Here is a 25,922-nt window from a genome sequence, read left to right on the forward strand (position 1 = left end):
TGGTTCTTCTACCCTTCGTATTTCTTCCTGTTTTTCTTTGGTTTTTCCTTTGTCTTTGTACCCACACCCGTCTGGGCACCTGGTCATCTTTACCTCTCCTTTCTCCCAATCGATTTCCGGATTATGCATCTGCAACCAAGGCATTCCTAATATGACCTTATTCTTTCCTAGGCCACATATTTCGAAGTGTACTCTTTCTTTATGCCCTTTGTAGTACACGTTTGCAGCAACTCGGTGTGTCACTGCTCCAGATGCGTTGATTGTCCCATCAACATTCTTGACCGGGATTGGTCTTTCTAAAGGTTCCAGCTTGAACCCTTCTTCCTCTGCAAACGCCTTGTCCATGAACATCCCCGTTGCTCCACTATCCAATAACGCCTGTACTCCCACTCCATCATGTGTGTCCAACTTCTCTACCCCCACATTCAGCTTAATTTCCCTTAAAGGTCGTATTGTCCTTACAAGGAAACTCTCCTCTTGTACAGTGTCCAAAACATTGATTTCGTTACATAGTACATCAAATTTGTTGTAGGAAGTCAAACGAGGAGACTTTGCTTCCTTTACTCTTTTAAATTCTTCTGTTCCTCCTCGAACATCCTCTTCCAATAGTCCCGCTGCTCGTCCACATCTAACGTTCGCACATCTCGAGCCGGAGCCTTGCTCCAGCAGTTCTTGGCCATATGCCCCAATTTTCCACACTTGTAACACTTGATAGGACCTCGACTGGGTCCTGCGGCAGTGTCGACATCCATCGCGTTGGGATCTCGACGTTGAGGCTGTGGCCTCACGAAAGTGTTGTTGGGGGTGTGGGTTCGTAGTTGGGGCTTCGCTTGCCCCCGCCGATAGTAGTCTTCTTCTGCTTCGCTGCTCACTGCTATCAGCTTCATGCTCTCTCGTACCAACTCCTGATAGTAGTTGGTGGATTTTCCGCTTCCATCAGCGTTTTCCTAATTCTTCCTGATAAACTTCTCTTGAATTCTTCGATGAGGGCTCGTCCCTCATATCCGCTGTCTTGTGCTATCCTCTTAAATTCCTGTACATGCTCTTCCGCGCTCTTGCTTCCTTGCTCGATCAACCTCAACTTTCCTACTGCCGTACTCTCCTCATCCGCATCTCCGAAATTGTTCCGCAAACTATCAAAAAGCTCCTCCGTGTGGGCTGGAGCTTCTTGTTCGCCGTTTTCAATCATCTCCATGATGTTCTCCTTCCAAGACTCCGCCGCTCCTCCTTGTACATATGATAGTATCCACGTCATCTGATCCCCTTGTAGTCTTCCTACCATTTTTAAACTCAGATAAATTTTGCATGCCGTTATGAAGCCACTCAGCTCCTTTCCGTCTCCTGAGAATATCTTTGGTCTTGCCACATCGATTGGTGGCGCTACTACTTGGACGATGGGGGTTTCTCCGTCGTCCCCTGGTGGACCTTGTGGGCCTGGTGGACCCGGTTGCGGGTTGTTCTGTAGCTGGGCGAGTTGCTGCTGCAGTTGGGTGATGAGGGTGTGCTGAGCGTTCAGCTGATTGATTATATCTTGGGGGTTGGCCATGTCTGGCTCGTGGTATTCGGGGGGAGGTGGTTGATATAGGGGAAGGGGGGATACGGACGGTTGTCGTTGTTCTGGTTCGGATTCCTCAGATTGGAATTCCGAGGCGGATTCTTCTTCTTCCTCAGATTCAGAGGAAGGTACTCGGAATGTTCCGGGCGGTAATCGGTGAGAAATTTTTGAAGAAGGTGAGGGAGGTCTTTTCCTGTCACCTGATACGTATCCACCAGTTCAATGAAGCCAATAGCCTGCTTCACTTGAACGTGTATACAAAAAGAAAAAAAGTTTTTATTTAAGAAATGCCGCACTGGCGAAGGGAACGACTACTGCCCTAGATAAAGCTATATACGAAGACGGATCTTCACGCTAATCTAGACACGCACTTAATGTGGCAATGTCACTCCTCTGCGTGTACCACTTGACAATGCAAGCGCAGCACAAGGTTTATACAAGAAGTTACAAATGAGGTAGTACAGGGATAGAAAATAACACCACACAGTATGGTAGGTCTCGTCTTATCGATGGTCTGTGTCAAACCACCGATGTCCACGGCGCACGTTGTGTTTATGCGCAGACACCCCTTAAGCCTAGGGACCGGCTATGTGTGTGGCGGCCGCGATGGCGCGCAGAGAGTAGAGAGCGAATAGAGAGTAAAAGATGGGGAGGGCACTGTGCTGTGCGATCCCCGGAGTAGTCGAGTTCTACTGTTAGGGCGACTGTGACTGAGATGTCACAGGTCACACCTGAACTTAAGAACTACAGAGGAAAGTGATAAAAGTTTATTAGGCGTGAACCTAAGAGAACTCGACGGAGTCTTCTACAAGTTTCTACCTACTTTATATACCTAGACTACGGCGCACAGACCAACTACCCTAGGTAACTTATTTATATACTGACATGTGAAAAGAAGTACGTATGAGAAAGTAGACTAATTATACATTTGACATGAGAGAAGAAGAGTGGAGTAAGAAGTAAGTAAACAAAAGTAAATTGATCATAAAAACGTCAACAGCACCAAACAAACCATAAAAGTGTCCACAAGCACAATCAACTCCTAAACCGGTAATCTACTCACACAAACCAATACGTCCCGAAGTAGTTACCTAACATCGCATCACATGGACATAGCACAAAGAATCCGGCTATTGCCCATTGCCGCGGCCCCCAGTATCCCCATCTCTGTATCACCCATGCCTTCTGCTCCTCATAGTCCCACATTGCTAAGCATACCCTCCCACACCGTCTGCACCGATGATCCGATAGGTTCCAACCTACCGGTCTTGCCTCTCTTCCTATAGCCGCCGCCGCCCTTCTCCATTGTACTTGCTCCGCATGGTTCGGAGGCAAGAAAGATAAGATTAAATCGATAAGTTCAATTGGTAAGTCTGTAGCTTGCGCCATTTTAGCAGTATGCCGATAGTTTAGCCTCCGTCGAACTGTAGCAGCAGAGGGAAATTATTATGTAATAAAATATGTGACAGATGTGACAGCGTGACGCCGTGACATTCTGGCAAGGTTCTAACAAGCAAGAGTAGTGGCTGTTTCGGGAAAAGTAAGTTAATCATAATGTATGATTTTGACGTGCTCAACCTCTTTCATTTTGCAGGCAATTCTGTTTGATTACAATGTACAGCACGACTGCTATGCTGCACGTTGCTCTAGTAACCCCCAGGAGCTGATTCAACAAAATCATGCTCAGGCAGGAACAACGCAAGCTGTGATCGTCCATGCGGCACCCGAGCAATATGTTATCAACACCCATTCACTTCACAATCCCCATCTCATTCGTCAAACGGTGTCTCGTCAGCTCATCGCACCTGTTCTCAAGCACATTGATCGTGACTCTCTGCATAACGAGCAAGCAAGGAGTCTACAGACTGCCCGTGGGAAAACAGGAATTAACAATCAAAATGAAGTGGATACTCAAGAAGCTGCAGCCAACCAGTCATCTTCAGCTGATGCGACAGCGGCTGACTCATATGGAAGACAGCCTTCGAAGAGGAGAAGATTCGAAGCCGGACTTTCATGACAGGTCTCCGTAGTCGATAATGATATTTTCTTTGTTACGTGCTTGGTAGTAATCAGGTTAATATCATGTTATATTAATGTGTTTACCATGCTTCTATGACATGGAAAGGGTGCTGGAGGACTCGTATGGACTGCGCTGGGATACAGATGCATCCACATATATATGACCTGACAAAATACATGGGGATCTACTCGGAGCTCACCCTATTCCGTCATAGATAAAATATGGCGGCCAGGTTGGCAATTCCCCCATGGCCAGGCTTACTCGCGACGTTAAATTAGAGCTACTCGATACCTGGTCACGTCGGCTCCGCCACAGTTGTTAGCCCAGGTAAGTCCGACATGACCCTTTGTCAGGACCAGCCGACACTAGATTCGGAGCCAGCCTGATTCGTCCACATCAGTGATGGGTGATACCGGAATGGGCGTGTATGGTGTGACGTGCGTGACCATGGTCGGGAAACCGTGGGACAACCGGTTCCTGACTCTTGGTGAGATGGAAACCGTCGATTTCAAAATCAACCGGTTTTGAGCCCGGAGTTGCCGTACAGGGCCTTAGACTCACTATAACAGCTATGACGGAATGGACTTGGATTGTTACAATATACAGGGATCACGGGACGCCGAGCTTACACTACCGAGCAGCTTGCTGGAAGATTGTGCGAAATGCTGCGTTTCAAACACAGCAAATATCATTGATGAGGTGGACCTTAAAGGTATTTGAATTGACGAAGGACAGCTGGCGGCGCGCTGCCAAGATTGAATCACTGAAAACACGACAGATATATTGGGACTCGCTGAGGAAACGCGGGGGGTGTGTACGACGAAACCATGCTCGGGACGGATGTCGCTCCCGAGTCGCTGAAGAGTGGGGCACTCGACGAGAGGAACTTGAGCATCTCCTAACTAAATTACTCAAAATCTCCATACATCATCGCATTCACTTGTTCTCGACTTTATCGCTCTAGATGGTGTATGGGTACTAGTTTCAATTGAAGAAAGAAAGTATTTATAAGATATCATGGGCTTATACGACAGGAGCAGAAGGGAGAGAGTAAACACGAAAAAAGGAATTTTCTTCTACAAAAAGAACAAATTAGGTATGATACGAAAAAGGAGCGAATATACTGTTCGAACCCAGAGCATGACATATTGACGGCAGTTAATAAACTCAGATGACGAAGGAGATTGAAACAACAAAAGAAACCTACACCCTTGATCCAAGAGCAGGGGATGGGTGTTGTGATGGGCGTACAAATCGAATTTAATTATGCTAGGTACCGGGGTCATCGGCAAGGGGTGTTCTGCGATGAAGCGAGTTGGCTGCTGCATCTGGTCCAGATAGCGGGGATCGAGAGGCGGATAAGCGTGGGCTGACATAGGTGGTTGTTGTTGGAAACGCTGATGAAAAGGGTGGTGAATAGGCAAATGAGACACCGCTGCTGGTTCCTGATTGTCCCGGTCTGTATTGTAGAGGGGATGGGCGGCATAGTGCTGAAAATATTCTGTCTGCTCCTGAAGATTCCTCCTGGCCGAGGCTACGCTGCCATTTCTGCGTGCAGATGGTGCTGGTGCTGCTGGTGGATATAGCGCAGATGATCTGAGGTATACTGGGGAAGCGGTGAGGGGATGGGTAAAGAGGTTGTTGTTGGGGGGAGGTATGAGAGGTCTTTGGCTATGATCATGACGTGATAGACTTTTCTTTTTCTTTGCACAACTGATTCAGACAGATGGTATAAATAAATACATAGCCATATATAAGGCCTCCATGTCTAAGACGCCTCCTCCACTCTACCATCAGGCTATTCCCTTCTGCCTCCCGTTGCATTCTTCATATTTGGTATTTTGGATGCCTTTCTTTGAAAACGCTAGGGATTTCCGGTGGACAGACGGCCGTGTCACCGGTGTAAGACCAGTTACAGACGAAACACTCGGTTATAGCCCCGGTGCGTTGCAATAATCTTTCTTTTCAATAAATACACCCTAGTGCTCATTGCCAGTGTCCCCAGATTCAGATGGACGGATGTTCGTGATAGGACAAGGCGATGACTACAAAGTTTTTGTGGGTATGAAAGTTGAGGGTTTCTGTCGTTTCACACAATAAGAATAAGTCACTCGAGCTTAAATATCATTTGTGCAGCGCCACTTCAATATCGCCGGCCGCATGCCTCGAATCAGGAATCGAGTTCAAATACGCAAACCACAGGTCAACCGCTGCCCCAGTCACCAGCTGCACAATCTCACAGCTCCAGTTCCCCTTCGAACATATCTCAGCAAACAGGGCCGCCGGTTTCTCCTTTATCAGATAATACTACCTTGGCACAGCCGAGCCCAGATCCACGATCTGGAAGCAGAAGTTCGAGTGAGTTTATGGAGAAATTTGACTGTCTCAGTTATGTACTTTCAGATAGCCGGAATCCTCAAGAAGCTACGGCAATTTTACAAGAAATTGAGGGGCTAGCTGGGGGAACAACTTATTTCCTCCGCCTCCCTATCAGAGAGGGATGGATGTCGCAGAGAAATATCTTAGCTTAGCTTCCTGCATCTTAGCTTCCTGCATACTCTGCAAAGAAAAGGAAATATCCATCATACGCTAGTGGATTCGGATATTTACCATCTTGCTCCTCTTGCCTCATGAAATTGTAAGGTAAACGCAATGCGTACAGTAAACGATAGTCGTTTTCCAGGAGCAGTTAGGAAGGGCCATTCTAACCGTTAAAACAGGTGGCGGTGTGTTTCGATTTTCAACTCCACCACCTCCAAATACTGATGCGACGAGAAACTTTATTCGTTCTAACCAAGAATGGATACATGTAAACGACTCGGAGCATATATCAAGACTTCCGAAGGATTATGGCAGATTTCGATTCTGGCGAAAAGCCTGTACTCGTTTAATTAAGACGCGTCTCAGTGAAGTCGTGTGTCTGATTATATGTTTATATGGCAGGATGCCTCCTCGCGGGTGAGTGGCGAAATGAATATGTATTCAGTGTTGTTTATAATCTGGCTTACTCGGAGTACATGTTACGGTCACTAGAGACATAAGTCTCGGAAATTCTTTGATTGACTCCCATTGGTAAGAACTCGAGCTGGCGATATTCTGTTAACTTTGGGATTGGGGTCTGAATCCAATGTTTACATATCTGCCTCAGGCATTACAACACCACCAAAGACATCAAATTTCCTAACTTATATGTACATTTTGAAGTACTTTACACCCTCATAATACATTTTACTAACAATCAATCGAATTACAAAGATTCCGCTCAGCACTGGGTGTTCTGGTAAACTTGAGTGGAGAAGCACTAGTTGAAGAGAGAAAAGAAATAGAAGTCAGCAATGGATATTAATGGAAGAGAAGAAAAACGACTAACGTTGTAGTTGTCAGCGTTGTTGACCTTTTGAGAGTTGGAAAGACCTTGATCAGAGGCACAACCGTAGATAACGTCGTCAGTTCCCGAAGTGGCGTGAGTGAGCTATATGGCACAGTTATATCAATATCAAGTTATCACAGCTTATGTATGAATTCGAAAGGTCGCTTACCTCGTGCAAGACGGTGCCACCACGGACGTTACGAGAAGCTACAGATGTTCCAGAGCAAAGGTTTCCGTTAGCTACTTCGTTGTAGAAGATGCTACAGAAGTAAATCTATTCGAGGAAAAACAATCAGGTTTGAAATAGATGAAAAAGGTTTTTGTTGTGCTCACGTTGCCGGTGGAGGTAAGAGTGTAGGCGATAACATTTCCGTCACAAACACCGAATGCATCATTGCAGTTCAAACTACAAGGCGGATAATTGTTCATTAGATGTGACTTCCCAATTACCCGAAATTAAACAAGTATCACTTACGTGGACGATCCTCCGCTTACAACTCTGTTGAAGACACCACCTACAGTAGAAGCAGAGTTGGTACCCCAGTAACTCCTGTACAGAGAGTCACCAGTTCCACGGCTACTGATGTAGCTGGCAGCGACGGATGCCAATTGCCTGCCTTCGGAGTAGGCAGCATCAATGTAAGACCTCAACGAAGACGAATTGCAGACGTTGGTCGCACGCTTGACGATTTGGCGGGTGGCAACATCTTCAGTGACTTCGACCTCAACAGAAGGAGCAGCGGCTTGAACTTTGGTGAGAGCGGCTTCATTTGCCATCGGGAAGAGAGTCAAGGCCTCGAAAGAGAATTTTCCAGCACCGGCAGACTCGAAATCGAAGAGTTGAGCAACTAATGATTGTACACGTCAATGAGGTCGCTCTCGAGAGTAAAAGCTACCTGACTTACCATCATGAACAGTGGTGATCGTCTGTCCAGGTTGGATAACGGTGTAGGCGTCATCGTTCAAGTCGATTGTCATCTAGAAGAGAAACCTCGTTAATTTGAAGCATATTGACTACGACGCCCATAACAAACCTTGACACCCTTGAATTCGACGTCCTGGCCATCTTTTGTGACCTTGAACGACCTAGTCGGCAGTTCGTCCAAGATAGTGCCGTACTTCAAGACCTTGACAGCCTCAGCACCGGTGTTGGTGACCGTCGAAGTGAACTTGAGCTCATCAATCGATTTGACGCTGCTGGCGGGTCCAGTAACGGCAACCTCAAGGTTTTCAGCCCTCTTGATGGGGTTGGCGAGAGCGATACCGAAAAGGGTGAGAGCGACGAGAGGACGGAAGAGCATTTTTCAAGAAGAGGCTTGAAAGAGACAAATGTTAACAACGTTGAACGTTGAGTTTTACTTGCCTTGAAATTCTCCCTTTTATACGTCGTAGAAAAGTCGTAACTGGCGTTCTCGGAGAGGGAGGAATATTTTTAACTCGTTATTGAACCATGTGAGTAGCGGGTCATTTCCATTAATCGGTAAAATGACTAAGAACTGTAAAAGGTTATGGGTTGCGCATGGTCGGAATCAGTGAGATAGAAGTGAGAGGTCGACGAGCACCAGGTGGAAATGCCAGGTGGAGTATTTTTGGAATGCCAAATACAGAAATATCACGATAAAGAGTCATATGAACGCCAGCAAGGCCGGCTAGATCAAGTCCAAATTCCCGTTAACTATCATCAAATATCAATAGTCTGACAAACAGCACACAGGTAAGCAGTAATCCCACCTGTATAGACGCAAAGACATTACTCACGAAATTCCAGCAGACACATTGTTTTTCCCAATATATCCGGAGCAACCGACTGCAACCGCGTCAGCTGATAACGCATCATCGTGATAATCAAAGCAATCTCCGTAAAATGCTATTCTCTGATAGAAGTTAAGCGCAGAAAATCCATGGCTCCGTTTTCCTAATTTGTGTCGTCGATTGAATAGGACATCATCAGAAGACTAAACATTTGACGTGGACCCTAGCGTCCTATTCATGGATGCACATGAATTATCAGACATAGAAGACAAACTCTTCATGTGCTATGTCGGCTCCGTCCTGGCAACGTCACAATATTAATCGCGCAAAGCGTATCAAGCCGAGTAGCCTAGCCAAAAGAATCAACCTCACCTGACTATGAGATCCGAAAAGAATTCGTGTTCATGATGGAAGACTCCACAAGAGATATGGTGGCGTGATGAGAACAGAAAATACATGTGCCTTCAAAATGATTTTGTATGAACCTAGGGGCCAAGGTACATCATTTCAGCCAACTTGGGTTAACTCAGAATTCGTCGTCAAGGAAGACACAAGGACGCAAGAAAAATACCGTAATGAAAACGAGCATTCCTTGATCTTACTATGCGCTACATTTCAGTGACTTGAACTAACCAGTAGAAAATAGAAACGATATCGTACCGTATTTGTCTCCTCGGATAAATATGCCAGCAGGTCCAACTTCTTCTAACTTCTTCTAACATCACAATCTAACCATCTCAATCATACAAATTTTCCGGTGGAATTTGACGGACAAAGAAGCATCGATCCATGTGTATTTGCCATATTTTGTTCCGAGCCGCAAATGGTGTACACAGGACCGGAGTAATAGTCGCTCAATCCACGTAGCGCATTAAATAAGTAAGAGGTCTCTTCAAATAAATAAGACTAAGAAAAATAGAAAACGACACACGTAGAGAGATGAGTAAAACCTAATTCAAATCAACTTCGACAGTATCCCCAACTTCATCCTCTTCATCTACCGTGCTGCTGTTCGACCTCTCCTTCTCTACGGGGGGTGGAGGTGGAACTTCAATACTCAAAGGCGAAATGACTGATTCTTGTGCTTTCACGTGTCCCTTATCCTTTATCAACTCTTGTTTATGTAATTCGTCTTCTTCTCCTTCATCCCGTTCGACTTCTTGTCCACTTTCACTTTGTCGTCCATCTTGCAATTTTCCACCCTCGTTTGGCATACTAGACGCACTATCGGGGGGAGATGGGAATTTGAAATTCGGTTTCATTGATCCGGAACGATGATGTGAATCGTTTGAAGCACCGCGAGGTGGTGGAGACGATGTCGATGGACCTTGATCTTCATCCGCCTCACGCGGAGCATCAAATCGAGTGACTGGGGACGACGAGGCCGCGGGAGGAGAATTGTTATTATTCCTTGAGGGTAGAGGCATGGATGCACGATTAGAAGCGGGTGTAGGTGTCTTTTGAAGGGATGAAGTAGATGATTGATGAAGGGAAGCTTGAGACATGGATTGAGGTCGATTGAAGCTCGCTGAGACTTGAGGAGTAGGCGAACCAAGGTAATACGCGCCAATAGGAACCATCCTACAGGAGAGTCGTTTCAACCATCGCGAGAAATTTACAGAAAGAGATGATCTCAACTCACTTTCGTTCTCTATGACAAGCAAGAATCCAGTTGGGTTGGACGACGGGTATGCTGAGCTGTAACGCGCGTTGATACTCAATGCCGGGAGCACTCCCAACATTTCCAGCAGCTTGAGCGCCGTTAGGCGTTGCAGCAGGAGTCGTACACACAAAGTGGGTGGTATCGATTTGGATTTTATCGCTCCATTTGGCCTTCATGTCCCCCAAGGCCATCTTCACGTTCTCGAGCAACACAGAATCTTGCACATTGCCGAAACAAACACAGATGCCAGACGTATCAGTCATAGTATGCGTCTTGACACGAAGTAAATTCGAAGGGTACGTTCCGGCTGTTGTTCTGAATACGAGTTGGAATGTATATTCCTTGCCGAGTTCGAGTCCGGATAGTTTTGTGGAAGTGTTTGTGAGGGGAGAGGGAATAGCGGCGAGTCGTTGTCCGTTGCGATAAATGTCGAGTGAACGAAGTTTTGCTGTAGCAAGTTGGATGGGGGGCCATTCTAGAGTTACAGATGTCTGTGTGACGTTCCGTAGCTGCGGCAGGCGGTAGGATCAGCATCGAAAGGAACAAAAGCAGATTAATGGTAGTACGCACTTGCAAATCGGGCGGCTGTGGGGTCTTCACACCAAAGGTCGTCAAGATATCGTCCTGCAGCTGCCAGAAATCGGTATCGCGCCGCTTTTCTTCGACATGGTTTTGAGTAACAGATATATTGACTATCGAGCCGGTCGTTGCGCCCGGTGGCAGCAGGATTGAGGGGAACTCGATGAGATGGGCCCGCTCGCCCAGCAGAATCTAGAAACATGTCATCAAGCCGGTTCTCGGTCATATCGCGAATCTTACAGCCATGCCAGCATCTAAATTGCATATTGAGTCTCTACTTTTACTGTAGTAGAGCAGAACGTGTGCTCACCTAGCTTGCCCACCGTGAATGTAAAGCTGTCCAGCGGCGGCATTGTGGGCGGTCAGCGTTGTTGTGCAAAACAAAATCACTGGCTCGTCTCCGTGTAGCGCGCATCCGTATATGGAAGGTAGTTCCCATCTGCTAATTTGCCATCATCCTCGCTGCTGCGCTCGTCTGCAACGCCACGGCATGAAGCTCGTCGACCACAGCTGCCTGCTATGCCAGACGAATGGTCCACCAACGTTCTCCAGCACGACCCCATGCGCCTCTACAGGCAGAAACGCGACACCAGCCACCGCTCTGTCGCTTCCAAATATGCCATCCTTGGCTTTATCTCGTCTGGAACCTATGGTCGGGTGTACAAGGCTCAGAGCCTGAGCGACGATGGCAGTATCCATGCTATCAAGAAATTCAAACCCGACAAGGAGGGAGACGTGATCACCTACACTGGAATCAGCCAGAGCGCTATACGAGAGATCGCGGTGGGTTTGTCCTTTTAGTCAGATGATTTACTTCAGACTGACGATACATTCATATTAGTTGAACAGGGAGATTGACCACGAGAACATCGTAGCCCTCAGAGAGGTCATCCTGGAGGACAAGTCGATCTACATGGTCTTTGAATATGCCGAGCATGATTTCCTCGTATGTACTTCCTTCATCTTCACTGTTCTACCTGCTGAACAAAATCCTCAGCAAATAATCCACCACCACTCCCAAACCATCCGCTCCGCAATCCCTCAAGTCGTCCTCAAATCGCTCATATACCAACTCATCAATGGTCTCCTCTACCTCCACTCTTGCCACATCCTCCATCGTGATCTTAAACCCGCCAATATCCTCATCACCTCAAAAGGTGTGGTCAAAATCGGTGACTTAGGTCTTGCCCGTCTATGTTACGAGCCTCTTCAACCTCTCTTTGCCGGTGACAAAGTCGTTGTAACCATCTGGTATCGCGCACCAGAACTTTTAATGGGTGCTAAACATTACAACAAAGCCGTCGATAGCTGGGCTGTCGGTTGTGTTATGGCTGAACTCGCCAGTCTGAGACCGATCTTCAAAGGTGAAGAAGCGAAATTGGATTCGAAGAAGAATGTACCATTCCAGAGGGATCAGCTCCTCAGGATCTTCGAAGTCATGGGGACTCCCGATAGTAAGTCGTCTCGTCTTCTGATCTTCAAATATATACCTAAGATATTGTTAGAAAAAGACTGGCCGGGTGTTGTTGATATGCCGGAATACCATAACATGATGAAACTAGACCCGTATGTATATATATGCGTTCATTCTGTCTATCCTTCAGTTATAACCAAACAATGTTAGATATACCAACCGTCTACAAGAATGGTGTCATACCCGAATTCGCTCTCATCAAGGCTACGACCTCCTTTGTCGATTATTCGCATACGATCCAAACATCCGACTAACAGCCAAAGAAGCTCTCCAACACAAATGGTTCCACGAAGATCCAAAACCCACATGGAAGTATGTTCCTCCCCACGTTCATCTTTCGTTTCTAAACCATCCTAATCTCGCGGGTCAGTGCTTTCGAAACTGTCGCAGCTCATCAGTTTCCACCACATCGTCGTATCACACAAGACGAAGCACCTTCCATGATGCCTCTCCCCACACAAAACACATCTCATCACAATAACGGTAATAACAATAACAATCATAACAACAATACCAACAACAGTAATACTAATAATAATGGTGGTGGTCCTTTCGGTCAATCGCATTCAAAGCCACCAAGTAGCGCTAGTTTTGCTAGTGCTGTTAGTGGTGTAAGTGCGGGATATGGGGTTCAGACGACTACTACTACTGGAGGGAGTGGTCATAGTAGGAAGAAAGCTAGATTAGGTTAGCTTAGGTCGAGTAATGTCGTGCAGATGATATTTTGTACTTATTCCTGCCGACAAGCAAAAAGAAAATCATATAATGATACCGTCTAGGATAATGAAAGCGGTAGTGGCTCCATCTCGATTATACTCGCCGCGGATTAACTCCTTCCCACCACTCTTCTTTCCAATCTGATTCCAACTTGATAAACACCTTTACCTTGCCCATCTCAAATGAATGCAAATTTATCGTACTAAGTAGTGACCTTGCAAATGATATCAGCCACCTAGTGATACAAGTCGTTGATTACATACATAATATATTTAGGAACTTTTTATGACACTCGCAACTCACAACCCACAATATATCACCTACACCGCCAACTTTTCCAGGGCTCTGATGGATATCTTAGGCCAGGGCCCGCGAGAACCCGCTTCCGGCACCCCCATTCAGATATCGGTGTCCCTGGATCTATTGGCGGTGTAGTTAGACCCTGAGTTAGACGCCTCGAACGGTCAGGGGGCTGCACAAAATGTACGGAATCATGATGATATCGATCGCGACGGACAAAACAGCTGTCAGTTGATTGGTTCGTGTCAACCCACAGCGGGTCGTTCACGTGTTGGCATACTTGACGCTCTCATCATTTTGCATCCTGGCAAGGAGCAAGCTGCGGAAGATCTGCTCACCGGAGAGCACTCAACAAGAGTCACCGTTTGCATTGCTTGACAACACGTTGGCGTCTGCCATATTTCAGCCAACTTACCACGCTTTTTCTGCCTCGCTGGGAAAACGTTTCCTCAAGCTGAAGGTTGCTCGGTTTTCTGGTTGCTGCTTGTCAGCCTCGAGGCCTTGATGCTTGTATACTCAACTTTCGTACGCTAATTTTGTACACCGATTGGCAAACTTTGGTCTTTATGAACTGCGGATTACTTCAATTGCAAGTGCGTATCAAACGCGGTTCCTTTTCATATATAACATGCGGCAACAGTATCTCAGAAAAGGTGTCCGATAACAAAGAGAGCAAAGGAACTAAAGTATTATGCACCTTCTTCGACAAAAAGGAAGCTCCTCAAAGCCCACCTCATGCGAACGAAACTTATAGCAGCGGTGACCAACATCAATGGCACAACTACTTGAAGGAATTTCAAATGATCATTTTTACAAGTCGTCGATAATATCGAACGGCCTATTTTGAGATCATGAGGTGAATCTTGCTCTCCGATAATGATCAAGAGAATAGTCAACGCAAAAGAACCAAGAAAACTGCATTTAACTCGGTCAGTGAGATCCATTCCTGGATATTGAATGATGATGCAGCTTACCCCACAAACCAAACTGACGGAAGCGAGATAGAGACGTAGAAGCGCAGATTATCTCTATTCAAAAAGCTGCCGCCCGAGGTCTAGAAAGAATCAGAAGTGACAAGAGAAGTCAAAAATTGGAAGCACACGCACGACAGATGAGGAACAGTGTAAATGCGAGTCGTTGATGTTGTGAAAATACGCTGCATGGACGGTACAAATGGCGAAGGTTATAGAGCCATACAAGAGGCACAGAACAGCGAAAATGTACGCCCATGAACATTTTGGTAGCGCTGATACTGATATGAGGGGGAACGTTGGTCTGTCTAGTGATTAATTCTACTAGGCTATGTCGTATGCCTGGAGTACACTCACGCTAATATCATACCGACAATTACTCGGTGCGTCTTCCATACATTCAACAACAGCTGAATTTTTTTTTTCCAGTAACATTCTAGCCAGGTATTTGTATCGTTTGCGTTTTGGGCGTTGTCGATATTGCGGAGCTCCATCTCTTCAGCAAGTTTTGGATGGACCAAGCGATAGTACCAGAAAGGAATTCCACCGGAGAGGAATATAACTATGCAATCAATTATTACACCGAGTCCTGAGATGCTGTCGGTGGTCATGAAGGATTGGGATCGAAATCATGCCAAGAAATAAAACACATACAAGCGAGACACCGATATCTGAGAGCTTGGGATGCTGCTGCTGTCCTCATTCAAAGAAGGGCTGACTTCCCTGGGGTTCCTGTTTTCTTGAGCTGTGTCTGCCATGGGCAATTTGGACGTGGGCAGTGGTGTAGAGTGCAGTCAGGAGTATGGCATGGGCAATTTATAAACCAAAGAGAGTATGATTAAACCATGCCTAACATTTCAGGCAAGAAGCATGGAATAGAACCGGACCTTGTTCGACGAGTTGTTGATGAACTGGTTGGGAACTTGGGATATCTAACCGGCCCTGGTTTGGTCCAGTTGTCCTTTTGATTTGCCATCCCGACTATCAGACAGTCACTGCCTAGTAGGTGAAGCGCAAGACGCTCTGTTTGACACCACCCCTAGCACCATACAACGATTTGTCCTCTTGAACTATCAACAATCCCCTTTCCCATCCTTGAGCTCAATATTCGGTGGCATGATGAAGTATTTTACTGTTGAAGGCATACTTAAGTACGTTGTGATTCAAGCCGTTTAGTACCTGGCTTTCCAATCTGATCCCGAGATATAGACCGATAACAATGAAGAAGGCGGTTGAACTGTCTCGTTGGTTAGCCCGACATTCCTTCGGTGACTCATGCCGAATAAGGGCATTTAGCGATACTTTTGTTTCCTGGGTATTATCAAGAGGTGTCAGATTCGCCGATCCAGGACATGGTGGGGGTATATACCCTCAGACTATAACAGGAATTTACGTGAGCGGCATTGCGAAACGGCAAGTTTTTGCGAGTTGATGGCAACTCAGCTGCTGTTGATTTCCCCTTGATGATCTTACCCTAACGCGTCCAGACTCCCGAGCACGTCGCATAATGACGACTGCAGCGACTTATGCCTCGCGTTGACTGGGGCCATTGGCAGCTTCTAACACGTCCTTACCGCCATATGCATTTCATTATTCATGTGCCTCAGCAACCACGGGAAATTCAATAAATTCCTAACCACGTCAATTGCGTAGGTGTAGGTTTACTGATAATCGCGACCTTTCTTGGTGATGAGAGTTATATATGAGTAGAAACAATGAAGATAGCATTCCATTCCTTCTCCCCTTAGCAGTGGCTTAGCATCGACGCTCTGGCCCTGATAGAGCATTGAATCGGCACATCAAGCCGTTGTGTTCGCCGCTTGCATGCCGAGGAGCAGAAAGATCCGTCCTGCAGGGTTGGACCAAGTCCAGGATCGGCGAATCTGACACCTCTTGATAATAGACTCGATTAAGAATTCGGGTTGTATTTTCGTTGTATTCATATTTCGTTCCGTCTGTCACGGGTCCAGTCCATGGTTCAAATCGGGCCTGTCCGGGAAAGGCGTGTCAACGGGGATCGACGACGTTTGTATGAATGTACAGGTTATCGACATCAACGAGGCTTGTGAGATGCCATGTCTATTTATTTTTGTAAACTTAGAGCGCCGTTGTTGACTGTGGGAGGTATTTTTATCTTTTCGAGGCAGTGATAGCTTCCGAGTCCTTCTTGCCAGTGGACATCTTTTTTGACGACCCGATCATTACGGTAATGATTCCGATAGTCATGTGCTGTAGATGTGCTACAGGAAGATGTACGCCATTGTGGTACCCTAATAACAAACTTCACGAATAAAGCGGCAGCAGGAAAACGCTGGGATGCGGGAATGATCTGGTAACAAATTTCCTAGCATACGTCCCGACAATCTGCAACTTTTAATTGTTCAAGAGGAAGTTCAAAGATCAAAGTCAAGATCACTTCGTGTCTGATGCATCCAGATTCCATGACCACCGTGCAGCCATGTATCATATTGTGGCAATCCAACCCTCGACTCGGTAGAATTTCCTTGACCTCACAACCGAGCTCTTCTTTTCCATGCCTGGTAACTTCAGATCGGCGTCACATGTAATCCGTCAGTGATGGCAAGGGTGAATTCGACTCGTTAGGTTAATCATTAATGATACGGGGCTCGTGAAAGATTCATATCATAGACCCGAGTGTTGCATTTGACGGAGATTACTAGGATTATGGACTTGTAGATGTGCATATAGTTAAATAGACAAGCGGTTTACTACCGTATGTGAATGAGAGAGCGAGAGGTGACCGGTCCTTCCCACGCGCACAAGAGACCATGCTTGATCACAAGCTCAGGATCCGAGAATCCATAGACAACCATAATAATAATAAAAGAGAAAGTGCAGGAGAAAGTAAGCATGAGGTTTGATAATACAAATCCCGTTTCCCTTTCCACCATTCCAACCTTAATACGAAACTTATCTAATACGGCTCAGCCATCTCGATATCCTGAATCTCCTCATAACCATAGGGCATCATACTACCATCAGCCGGCTGAGACGCCTTCGCTTTCGTGGCTCTTGGAGTCTTCTTAGCCGCTGGAGTTTTCTTAGCCGCTGGAGTCTTCTTTGCCGTTTGCTTTGTACGAGGTGCACGGGTACTAGTAGTGGCAGTAGTAGAACTGGTCGAATTGTCCTGCATCTGCATAGAGATGTTAAAGGACATAGTAATATTATTCGACTGGCTCGAAGAAGTGCTTTGTTGGGATGTAGCAGCTGCCGCCTTCTTAGGTGCCGCCTGTTTGGGAGCTGCTTTGGAGGCAGCTTTCTGTTTGGGGGTAGCGGCGACGACGGCACGTGAAGTGGATGGGGCTTCTTCCTCCTGAACCTTTTTGGGCTTGGTAGCTCGAGGGGCTGAAACACCAGTGCTCTTCTTCGCCGTTTGCTTCGTCTTCGGAGCCGGAGCAGGAGCACTGGTAGTAGCACCAGAAGTCAAGCCCTGGGATAATGCCATCTGAAGGAGAGATGGAAGTGGAACGGTGAAAGACACCATCTGCTGCGGATCAGCGGAGGCAGCAGCAGGAGCCGTCTTTTTGGAGGTGGATTTGGCTCTGGGAGCTTTGGATGGTGCACCACCGCCAGTGGTCTTTCTCGCAGTTTGCTTTGTACGCGGCTCACGCGGCATGGCGGTATTCTGTGGCTGCAGTAGCTGGAATGTATTGACAGGGCGTTGGAATTGATTCATGACATAATATGTTCATCACAGATACTTTCCCACGAATGTAGATTTCGAAACATAAAGTTTACTGTCGGAGACAGGTCGGAGAACTAGAGGCCAAGAGGTATCAGCCTATTCGCCGATCCTGGACATAGTCCAACCCTGCAGGACGGATCTTTCTGCCCCTCGGCATGCAAGCGGCGAACACAACGGCTTGATGTGCCGATTCAATGCTCTACCAGGGCCAGAGCGTCGATGCAAAGCCACTGCTATCTTCATTGTTTCTACTCATATATAACTCTCATCACGGACCAAGAAACGTCGTGATTATTAGTAAACCTACACCTACACAACTGACGTGGTTAGGAAATAAATTAAATTTCCCGTGGTTGCTGAGGCATAATAAATAATGAAATGCTGTCAATGACCCAAGTCAACGCGAGGCATAAGTCGCTGCGGTCGTCATTATGCGACGTGCTCTGGACACGCTGCAGGGTAAGATCATCAAGGGAAAATCAAAGCGGCTGAGTTGCCATCAACTTGCTAAATTCCTGTTATAGTCTGAGGATATATACCCTCACCAAGTTCGGGATCGGCGAATCTGACACCTCTTGTGGAAGGGCGTCGGGGATCACGACGACCTCACTGCAAGTAAGCGTGATGCGAGAAGGGAAGAACCCGGATGGAGAGAGAGAGAGGACGAGGATGTACGACAGGCTCAAGGTATCTATTGGAAAGGGAGAAAGAAGAACTACTGTACATGTATCATAGTCGCTTTATATACAAGTACCCGATTAGGAAGTAATGTAAGCCCCGGGCTTACATCTTGCTAGAGGCCGCCAGATCACTCTATCATCAGCTTCTCATCGGTGAAGAAGTACGGATTTTCGGCCTACATGCATTACAAAATGACGGAAAAGGCCTGCACTCCACAGAAACTTGAAGAAACGTCATCAACGAGATTTATTACAATTAGTTGGGTCCAATAAATTGGTATAACATTCTCCTAACGAGACCCGATAAATGTTGTGGATCATTCTGATAAGTTGTCTGAATAACGCCATCCACGAACGTAACATCAAAACAAAAAGCAACCATTTCAACATCAGTTCTCAAAGACCTCGATCGAAAATCATTCACACTCACCATTACAAGTGCCATACCAATCCCCGTCAACTGAACACAAAGGGAATTCATCAACCTAAAAACATTCACAAAATTAAAACAAAACAAAAACTTACCACAGTCTCTCCCCATTTGCCGGTCTTAAACACGTATCCATGTCCTCGCAACATAATCCACAAACTCTCCAATCCTTTCGGCAAAACATACATAGCCAATTCTGCTCTCCTCTTCTTCTCTTCCACAAATAAAGCCAATCCCGCCGCAAAACCTAATAACCAGTAGGACAATTTGGATAACAATACGGAATCAATGGCTGATTGAGGTATTTGTGTTAGCATGTTTGAGGACCTGGGCTGGATCTTGAGTTCGGTGAGGTATTTATGGAGTTTGTGTTTATAACAGAGTATAGCTGAAGATTGAGTTAGTAGGTGAGTCGGGGGTATTATATATAACGATGAGGCTCACTTTGATATATAACGACGAAAACTCCCAAGAAAGTCGAACTCCTTATACTCCCTACACCAGCTCTAACAATAACTGCGCCAGGGTCCGAGAGGAATTTACCCCACTTGAATAAAATTGGAGGAACGAAATGTAATGCTCCATATATCGGTAACATCCATTTGAACACGGAGAAGAATCGGTCAACGGGTACGGAACTGCAGGACGAGACGGCAGGGTGGATAGAGCAGCATGGTGTGTAGTGATAGGTGTAACCGGGTATTAGGGGTGGATTGAGATAATTTTCGCGAAAAGCGAGCAAGCCAGCTTTGTTCGATGGGGTGATATCCTGTCAAAATGTCAATTTTCAATCCAAGAGAAGTATACAACAGACATACTGGAAATGAAAGGATCGTATCAATATCTTTTAAGTCGAATTTTCCTTCACGAAAAAGCCCATTCTGCATGCGAACACATTCTCTGGATACTTTAGCAGCATCGTTGATCCTGAATCAAATCGGGCTTGGTTGGACCGGATGCATTTGTCAATGGGAAAATCATACGGACCATAATCGGTATGAACGGGTAAGTGTATCCGGTCGCAGCAGGAAGCCGTACATAATCTGGCCGCATCTGTGTGCGGTTTTAAGACCATCGTCAAATGAGTATACAAGATGGGCTTACGCTAGGGTAAAGACGATAACAACTCCATGAGGAATGCGAATTCCTTTTCTTGTGGTAAATGAATTATACGAGCCCTGTAGCCCACTGTGAAAGTATCAGGTTTTACTATCACATGTTAACTCAAGCTAAGATGATTTACCGGACGAACAACTGCTGAGCAATCAAAGATCGCCTGCTAGGTTTTTCCAAGATGATTGCTAAGCTTCCGGCAAGACCACCGGCTAACGCAGCATGCCAGCGACGCGTCTTTTTGCGAATAAGGATCAGTTGGGTACGTGCACTGAGGGACAGACGTCGATGCGCTGGACCGACGACGCTTGTAGGCATCCGTGCTGCCTCAAGGTCTTTGGCATCGTCACCCTCTCCGGTAGACGATTTGGAATAAGAGAGAGCGGGTATGAGGATAGGTAGTGCATTCAGAAGGAACTTGTACAACGACGTGAACGTTCCTGATGAACAGGTTATAAGAAATCAACAGTCGAAATAAAGTGTGTAGCGTACCAAGCATGCCGGCAAAACGCCATGTATCCAATCCGAAGATTGCACGTCGGATGAGTGCTAGTCGGTAATCCCTACCATTCCATCTTAGATACACGTGCCGGGATAAAAATGCAAGCTTACCTGGGCACTCTGTTGATGCGAAGCAAAGCAAGTATCAGGTTTACGCAAGCGCGAATGCCAAAGGCCAATGAACCAGAACCTGAATATATTTTACTTTAGATTGTAAGCACGTTTCAACGACTGATAAACTCATACGGAATCCTCCTCGAGCGGCATGCTCAAAACATTCCCTCAACGTTTCAAGTTCAACGACTGGCTGGCCTCTATCTCTCCAAACGACTCTCTTCGCATCTTTCAGTCGTTCCTGGTAGTCAGCTAAGGCTACCAAATTGTCGAATGAAGTCATGGCTCTTCTGGGGGTAAAGTGAATGCCTTCGCCGGGTGTAGGAGGAATGCTGGAATCGGCGTTGTAGGGAGTAGCAAATCCCGACGACGATTCCGTAGTGGTAGACGAGTCGTCGTCGCGCGACGCCATGGTGGTTGGGTGGAGGGGCGTGGAGGGGCAGTGGCGTACCCCGGTACCATGAGCGTGAGAGAGTTCAATCACAATTTTGATATAGAGCGAGTTGGACATGGTTTTTTTCTGCTTCTCCATCTTTTACCTAGCGCGTAGGACATTGAACCAGCACTACTCTTGGCTAAGAACATTTCCACATAGACCCGATTAAGATGAAAAGCAAGAAAAACACAACTTCCAGAATTAGGGGAAGGGAGCCGCTGCAGTTGTCGCGACATTGATCTTGAATTACAGGTCAGATCGCTGTTGAGATTTTTAGAAGTTGAGGGTGATACATATAAAGATCAAGGTCGAGGTCAATGCGTCACCTGGAATTTGACCCCTGGACTTTTCCGTTGATTTCGGCATCTCTCCTGTCTGGATTCTCAAAATAGCATCTTCGCCCTCACATGTAGGCCTTTCGTGAAGATCATCTTGACCAGCAGTGGTTACAGGAGAGCACCTATTTTCTTAATTAATGCTCTTCTCTGTCCTCCTCATCTTCAGTGCACTCTCGAAATACATCTATTTATATGGCAATCGGAATAAAGTGACAGAGTCCTTGAGTATCCACAAATATCAAATTCTTCATCCAAGAGCATCCCGTATAATATAATATTATGCCAATCCGATCTAGCAATCTACCATCGTATCGTAATTTCTCCTACCACAGGCTCCCCACCCTAATTAGATTCCACAGCCACAACACATCTCTCAAATCTAGTCTCGACCGTCCCCCTCATCAACCACTCCCCCAACACACTCATCCCCGCCGAAAACAAAAACAACAACGAACTCATGACAAAAAATGTTATAGATTCGCCGATTTGTAACCAAGACCCTGTGTCCCGGACTTGATAAAAGAATATTAACGTCATCACTATATAAAACAATGGTTACTTTTTTTTCATATCGAAAACTTCTATGGGGGAAACGTACCGTCACTTATACACATAGACACTAAGAGAAGTGAGAATGGCGGTTGTTGGAGAGCGCGATTGAGATAAGCGAGGATGATGGATAACATGACGTATGGTGCTAGCATCTTATATATCTAAAAAAACATCAGCTACTCGAATTTCCATATACAAAAAAAAAGAAAAACGTACAAGTAGTGTTGACATTGAAAATGGACTAAATACAGGTATAAGACGATATACAGGTTCAAGATAAAATGATCTATCAGATTCATTTAGCATTGCAATCATCAGGAACGAAAAGATCAATTTGAAACTCACGAAATCGACGCTACACTATATAGAAAGTTCAAAAAATCCATCAGTCAAAGTCTTTAAAAAAAGCAAAAATCCAGAATCCACTCACTTTCCAATTCCAAAAAATCCCAAATGAACGAAAAACAAAAACACCAACGCGAGCCTCACATCACGTACATCAAACACATAACCCACCTCTTCCTTTCCTCGTCCCCCTCCCCCTCCATTAACATCACCTCCCCCATTTCTTCGAACTCCTCTTTTCTCTTCCTCCTCCATTTTCTCTCTTCCTTCTTTACTCAATATCTGAGGATACTTCATCGTTTTCTCAAAAACCGCCCAACCGAGTAACACCGCGGTATACACCACGAAAAATAAACCTTCGACGCTTATAGAGAGAATAATGAAACAAGGACTGAAACCGAGGAAATACATGAATAATTTCGAGGAAGTCGTGTGCCGTGGGATGGTTTTGATATAAGGAAGTACAGACCCACCGGCTTATATATATGAAAATCAATATCATTACGAAGGATCAAACAAAGAGTTCTCTTTTGCTTACCAAGTAGAATCCAATTCATCAACCTGACGGTAAATGGTAAACCGAGTTTCCATTGTAGACTGAGTGAAGAATAGGTTGTAGTTACAGTGATGGCGAATATGCATAACCACTAAATTAACTGCATGAGTCGCTAAGTACTACGAAGAAAATGAATAAAAAAACGCACCTGGACTCTATACTTCACTTTCAACCTCTCCCTCACCTCTTTCCCAAACTCATATTCCACTTCATCCAACACAAGAGGTTCCACAAACACACCCAAAACCATAATAACAACTCCACCAAGTGCACTAACAAAAAACGAGGTTATAAATTTCAAGCAAGACGAAAGAGCGATGAAAAAAAGAACTGACATGAAAAACGTATTCTCACTCCGATCAACAGGAACTAAAGGAAACACCGCACACAATCCACACAGGATATACCAAATCACCAATGATCGCGGAACCGAACGACATAAATGATTTCTCCCATTCTTATCCAAAAGCCAATAATTCGAGATTGCAAGACATCCTAAAGACCATACAACTCGACGTGAATATCCCATCTGGGTAAAATCATAGTCAACATCACAAACAACAAGAAAAAGAAAAAAAGGAGTTTACCGCAATTATAAGAAGTGCGCCGACGGCGAAAGCGAGATTCAACCAATTGTTCCTTAGCTCTTCTACCAAACGCGTCTTAACAGTAACGCCCTGCAATGAGAGATACGAACCACCCTCTCTCAAAAACTTTGACCAAAAATAAGTCGGAAATCCGATATAGAGATAATAACTCCAAGGTGATTTCTGCAAAAAGAACACCGCCCAAGCGATACCCGCAACCACCACAGGAACACATTTCGCAAAATTCGATCGAGGAGAGGTAAAAACTGGTGTTTTGTCGAGTGGACGGAGTATGTATAACGAGGCATAAAGCATCCATCCTATATAAGCGAATGTCACGACTATCCGGAGGAAAGTGCGATCATAGGTATGTAGATAATGGAGCCCAAGAAGCGAATCTTGAATTAGGGTATACGAAATGCGTCGAGCTTCATTCCAGTTTGAAGTATTGATAAGCGATTGGATGTGATCTAGTTTTTGAAGACGTCGAGGGATGGAACCAGATTCGAGTAAAGAAAATGGTTTGTAAAACAATGTATGCCTTTTCTTCAGTTCTGTATTATCCGCCAAATCAGCAAAAAAAAAACTCCAGTGTCGAGTATCTTTAGAAAAATACCATGTTTAATCCGATATTGCTCCAAAATCATGTTAGCATTGACTAACGCCGCCTCCGCCAACGTCTTCTCTCCATCTCCAGGATTCAAATATCCATACCGGTCAGGATCGACATCGGGTAAAACCCCGATGGAATTGACAGGCCAGGCAGTACCGATAAGTGCTGACATGAGTGCTGAAATATCCGCTTGTTCGACATCACGTCTATATACATGTTTCAAATTCCATGGTGTTGAGTATTCGTCGTGGGATGAGGGAGTTGTATCTGGTAGAGGTCCTCGGATGCCTTTTCCCCATGCGATGAGTGGCGTACGCGTGCAGTCCGGATCTAGATGAAAGACGTGAAATGATATTTTTAGAGAGAGAGAGAGAGAGACTTACGTCCATCACCATGATTTCCAATAACTGACATCCCATGATCAGCAGTAAAAACATAACTCGTCTCATCATCTCCATAAAACTCTCTCATCACCTCTTCCGTTCGCTGAACAATCTCATCCACAACTTGAATATTCCTCATATATTCCAATGAATGAGGTCTATACGCATGTCCAGTCGTATCCAATCCCAAAAGATGAAGAAAAAACACGACTTGATTGGAATGCAGTTTAGCATTAAGTGTAGCGTCCAATGTAGCGTTTTGGAATAAAGTTTCGAGGTGATGGAGGACCCAGAGGTCGAGGTCCACAGCGTCTAATATTAATTATATATGTCAACGACTTTGAAGGAAATAGAAGTGAAAAGGGAAGGTAAAGATTCACCTTTGGTAAAATCCTCTTCCTCGGCACTATACGACCATTCATATACTCTCCCCGGAACAGCACCTCTAGCAAACATAGGCAAAATATCCGGAGACCCAAACGAAAACGTCCAACTCGAACGGTTAAACACCGAATCAAAATCCACAGGATTCGTCTTCCATCCCTATCAAAAGAAAAGAAAAGTTAAAACCCTTACATTCACGACAAAAAAGTTATGTTATGCACCTTTGTCACAGCAGATACATCTTCGTACATTCCTCCAATAATCGCCACATGTCCTGGTCGACTTTCCGTCGGTACACGTGTATGCGAAATCCCAAACGCTCCACGCTCTTCTATAATAGATCTCAAATACGGAGCCACGATTTTCGGTGAATTCTTAATCCTCGGAAATGGATTTTCATTCAAAAGCAAATCCGCGCGTAACCCATCACCTAAAAAACAAAGATTATTAATACTGTGGAGGTCCAGTGTTGATGGTATTATGCTTACCGACTATCAAAACCAATCTTTTCGCTTCTCCACCTTTCAAATTGAAACTCTTCATTCCATGTACGACAGGACTCATGAAATAACAATCAAACACAGAACCAATAAAAACTAAATGGAAGAACAATCCGATAAATAAGAGCCTGGTGAGGCTATAGCGCGTCGTAGTAGGCGTAACCACGCCTGACGACATAGTGTGGTAACAGTGGTAGTAGTCGTCGAAGTAGAATGAGTTGTCATCATGGTAAAATGGAAAGTTGGGGGTGAGTGGTCACGTGATGAACTTGATTTCATTGAA

General features: G+C 45.5%; 9 protein-coding genes across 9 annotated transcripts; 3 read left to right on the forward strand and 6 right to left on the reverse strand.

The window, feature by feature from the left end:
* Window positions 1-883: 883 nt before the first annotated feature.
* Window positions 884-1,546, reverse strand: AGABI2DRAFT_146601 (hypothetical protein; the record flags this gene model as incomplete). Its single annotated transcript, XM_006456853.1, has 1 exon — window positions 884-1,546. One exon carries the CDS (start codon window positions 1,544-1,546, stop codon window positions 884-886), a length of 663 nt encoding a protein of 220 aa, XP_006456916.1.
* Window positions 1,547-3,152: 1,606 nt separating this feature from the next.
* AGABI2DRAFT_56782 (hypothetical protein) lies at window positions 3,153-3,419 on the forward strand (the record flags this gene model as incomplete). The annotated part of the gene is made up of 1 exon (XM_006456854.1): window positions 3,153-3,419. A coding segment is annotated over one exon (267 nt), but the record flags the coding sequence as incomplete, so codon positions are not given.
* Window positions 3,420-4,746: 1,327 nt separating this feature from the next.
* Window positions 4,747-6,032, forward strand: AGABI2DRAFT_181339 (hypothetical protein; the record flags this gene model as incomplete). Its single annotated transcript, XM_006456855.1, has 6 exons — window positions 4,747-4,808; window positions 5,093-5,229; window positions 5,323-5,517; window positions 5,581-5,652; window positions 5,712-5,933; window positions 5,979-6,032. Coding segments are annotated over 6 exons (741 nt in total), but the record flags the coding sequence as incomplete, so codon positions are not given.
* Window positions 6,033-6,729: 697 nt separating this feature from the next.
* AGABI2DRAFT_188701 (hypothetical protein) lies at window positions 6,730-8,282 on the reverse strand. Its single transcript, XM_006456856.1, has 7 exons — window positions 7,980-8,282; window positions 7,851-7,923; window positions 7,421-7,793; window positions 7,279-7,351; window positions 7,115-7,219; window positions 6,946-7,047; window positions 6,730-6,876 (listed from the first exon to the last, which is right to left on the reverse strand). Exons 1-7 carry the CDS (start codon window positions 8,244-8,246, stop codon window positions 6,838-6,840), a joined length of 1,032 nt encoding a protein of 343 aa, XP_006456919.1. The 5' UTR covers window positions 8,247-8,282; the 3' UTR covers window positions 6,730-6,837.
* Window positions 8,283-9,487: 1,205 nt separating this feature from the next.
* AGABI2DRAFT_229143 (hypothetical protein) lies at window positions 9,488-11,300 on the reverse strand. Its single transcript, XM_006456857.1, has 5 exons — window positions 11,250-11,300; window positions 11,180-11,193; window positions 10,931-11,131; window positions 10,340-10,869; window positions 9,488-10,278 (listed from the first exon to the last, which is right to left on the reverse strand). The coding sequence occupies exons 1-5, from the start codon at window positions 11,290-11,292 to the stop codon at window positions 9,648-9,650; spliced, it is 1,419 nt and encodes a 472-aa protein (XP_006456920.1). The 5' UTR covers window positions 11,293-11,300; the 3' UTR covers window positions 9,488-9,647.
* A 107-nt stretch (window positions 11,301-11,407) lies between these two features.
* On the forward strand, window positions 11,408-13,158 carry AGABI2DRAFT_212134 (hypothetical protein). The gene is made up of 6 exons (XM_006456858.1): window positions 11,408-11,722; window positions 11,781-11,885; window positions 11,937-12,393; window positions 12,445-12,505; window positions 12,564-12,725; window positions 12,784-13,158. Exons 1-6 carry the CDS (start codon window positions 11,459-11,461, stop codon window positions 13,103-13,105), a joined length of 1,371 nt encoding a protein of 456 aa, XP_006456921.1. The 5' UTR covers window positions 11,408-11,458; the 3' UTR covers window positions 13,106-13,158.
* Window positions 13,159-17,225: 4,067 nt separating this feature from the next.
* Window positions 17,226-18,069, reverse strand: AGABI2DRAFT_195878 (hypothetical protein). Its single transcript, XM_006456859.1, has one exon. It carries the CDS (start codon window positions 18,036-18,038, stop codon window positions 17,337-17,339), a length of 702 nt encoding a protein of 233 aa, XP_006456922.1. The 5' UTR covers window positions 18,039-18,069; the 3' UTR covers window positions 17,226-17,336.
* Window positions 18,070-19,043: 974 nt separating this feature from the next.
* On the reverse strand, window positions 19,044-21,423 carry AGABI2DRAFT_212139 (hypothetical protein; the record flags this gene model as incomplete). The annotated part of the gene is made up of 11 exons (XM_006456860.1): window positions 21,078-21,423; window positions 20,943-21,021; window positions 20,823-20,893; window positions 20,461-20,770; window positions 20,322-20,405; window positions 20,205-20,270; window positions 20,036-20,144; window positions 19,662-19,986; window positions 19,313-19,605; window positions 19,218-19,247; window positions 19,044-19,121 (listed from the first exon to the last, which is right to left on the reverse strand). Exons 1-11 carry the CDS (start codon window positions 21,355-21,357, stop codon window positions 19,044-19,046), a joined length of 1,725 nt encoding a protein of 574 aa, XP_006456923.1. The 5' UTR covers window positions 21,358-21,423.
* Window positions 21,424-22,300: 877 nt separating this feature from the next.
* Window positions 22,301-25,817, reverse strand: AGABI2DRAFT_122803 (hypothetical protein; the record flags this gene model as incomplete). Its single annotated transcript, XM_006456861.1, has 13 exons — window positions 22,301-22,432; window positions 22,488-22,557; window positions 22,617-22,631; window positions 22,702-23,092; window positions 23,155-23,263; window positions 23,321-23,444; window positions 23,508-23,701; window positions 23,760-24,313; window positions 24,376-24,702; window positions 24,756-25,067; window positions 25,136-25,298; window positions 25,361-25,569; window positions 25,628-25,817. The coding sequence occupies 13 exons, from the start codon at window positions 25,815-25,817 to the stop codon at window positions 22,301-22,303; spliced, it is 2,790 nt and encodes a 929-aa protein (XP_006456924.1).
* Window positions 25,818-25,922: the final 105 nt, after the last annotated feature.

The sequence above is a fragment of the Agaricus bisporus genome, assembly GCF_000300575.1.
Source record: "Agaricus bisporus var. bisporus H97 unplaced genomic scaffold AGABI2scaffold_14, whole genome shotgun sequence".
NCBI lineage: Eukaryota > Fungi > Basidiomycota > Agaricomycetes > Agaricales > Agaricaceae > Agaricus > Agaricus bisporus.

Coding starts and splice junctions, on each gene's coding strand:
- AGABI2DRAFT_195878 (XM_006456859.1), bottom strand. CDS start 18,038: ATGCCGCGTGAGCCGCGTACAAAGCAAACTGCGAGAAAGACCACTGGC.
- AGABI2DRAFT_188701 (XM_006456856.1), bottom strand. CDS start 8,246: ATGCTCTTCCGTCCTCTCGTCGCTCTCACCCTTTTCGGTATCGCTCTC. Junction 7,794..7,850: donor GATCACCACTGTTCATGATG/GTAAGTCAGGTA, acceptor TACAATCATTAG/TTGCTCAACTCTTCGATTTC. Junction 7,048..7,114: donor GTGGCACCGTCTTGCACGAG/GTAAGCGACCTT, acceptor TGTGCCATATAG/CTCACTCACGCCACTTCGGG.
- AGABI2DRAFT_229143 (XM_006456857.1), bottom strand. CDS start 11,292: ATGCCGCCGCTGGACAGCTTTACATTCACGGTGGGCAAGCTAG. Junction 10,870..10,930: donor CACAGCCGCCCGATTTGCAA/GTGCGTACTACC, acceptor CGCCTGCCGCAG/CTACGGAACGTCACACAGAC. Junction 10,279..10,339: donor GCTTGTCATAGAGAACGAAA/GTGAGTTGAGAT, acceptor ACTCTCCTGTAG/GATGGTTCCTATTGGCGCGT.
- AGABI2DRAFT_212134 (XM_006456858.1), top strand. CDS start 11,459: ATGCCAGACGAATGGTCCACCAACGTTCTCCAGCACGACCCCATGCGC. Junction 12,394..12,444: donor AGTCATGGGGACTCCCGATA/GTAAGTCGTCTC, acceptor AGATATTGTTAG/AAAAAGACTGGCCGGGTGTT. Junction 12,726..12,783: donor GATCCAAAACCCACATGGAA/GTATGTTCCTCC, acceptor CTCGCGGGTCAG/TGCTTTCGAAACTGTCGCAG.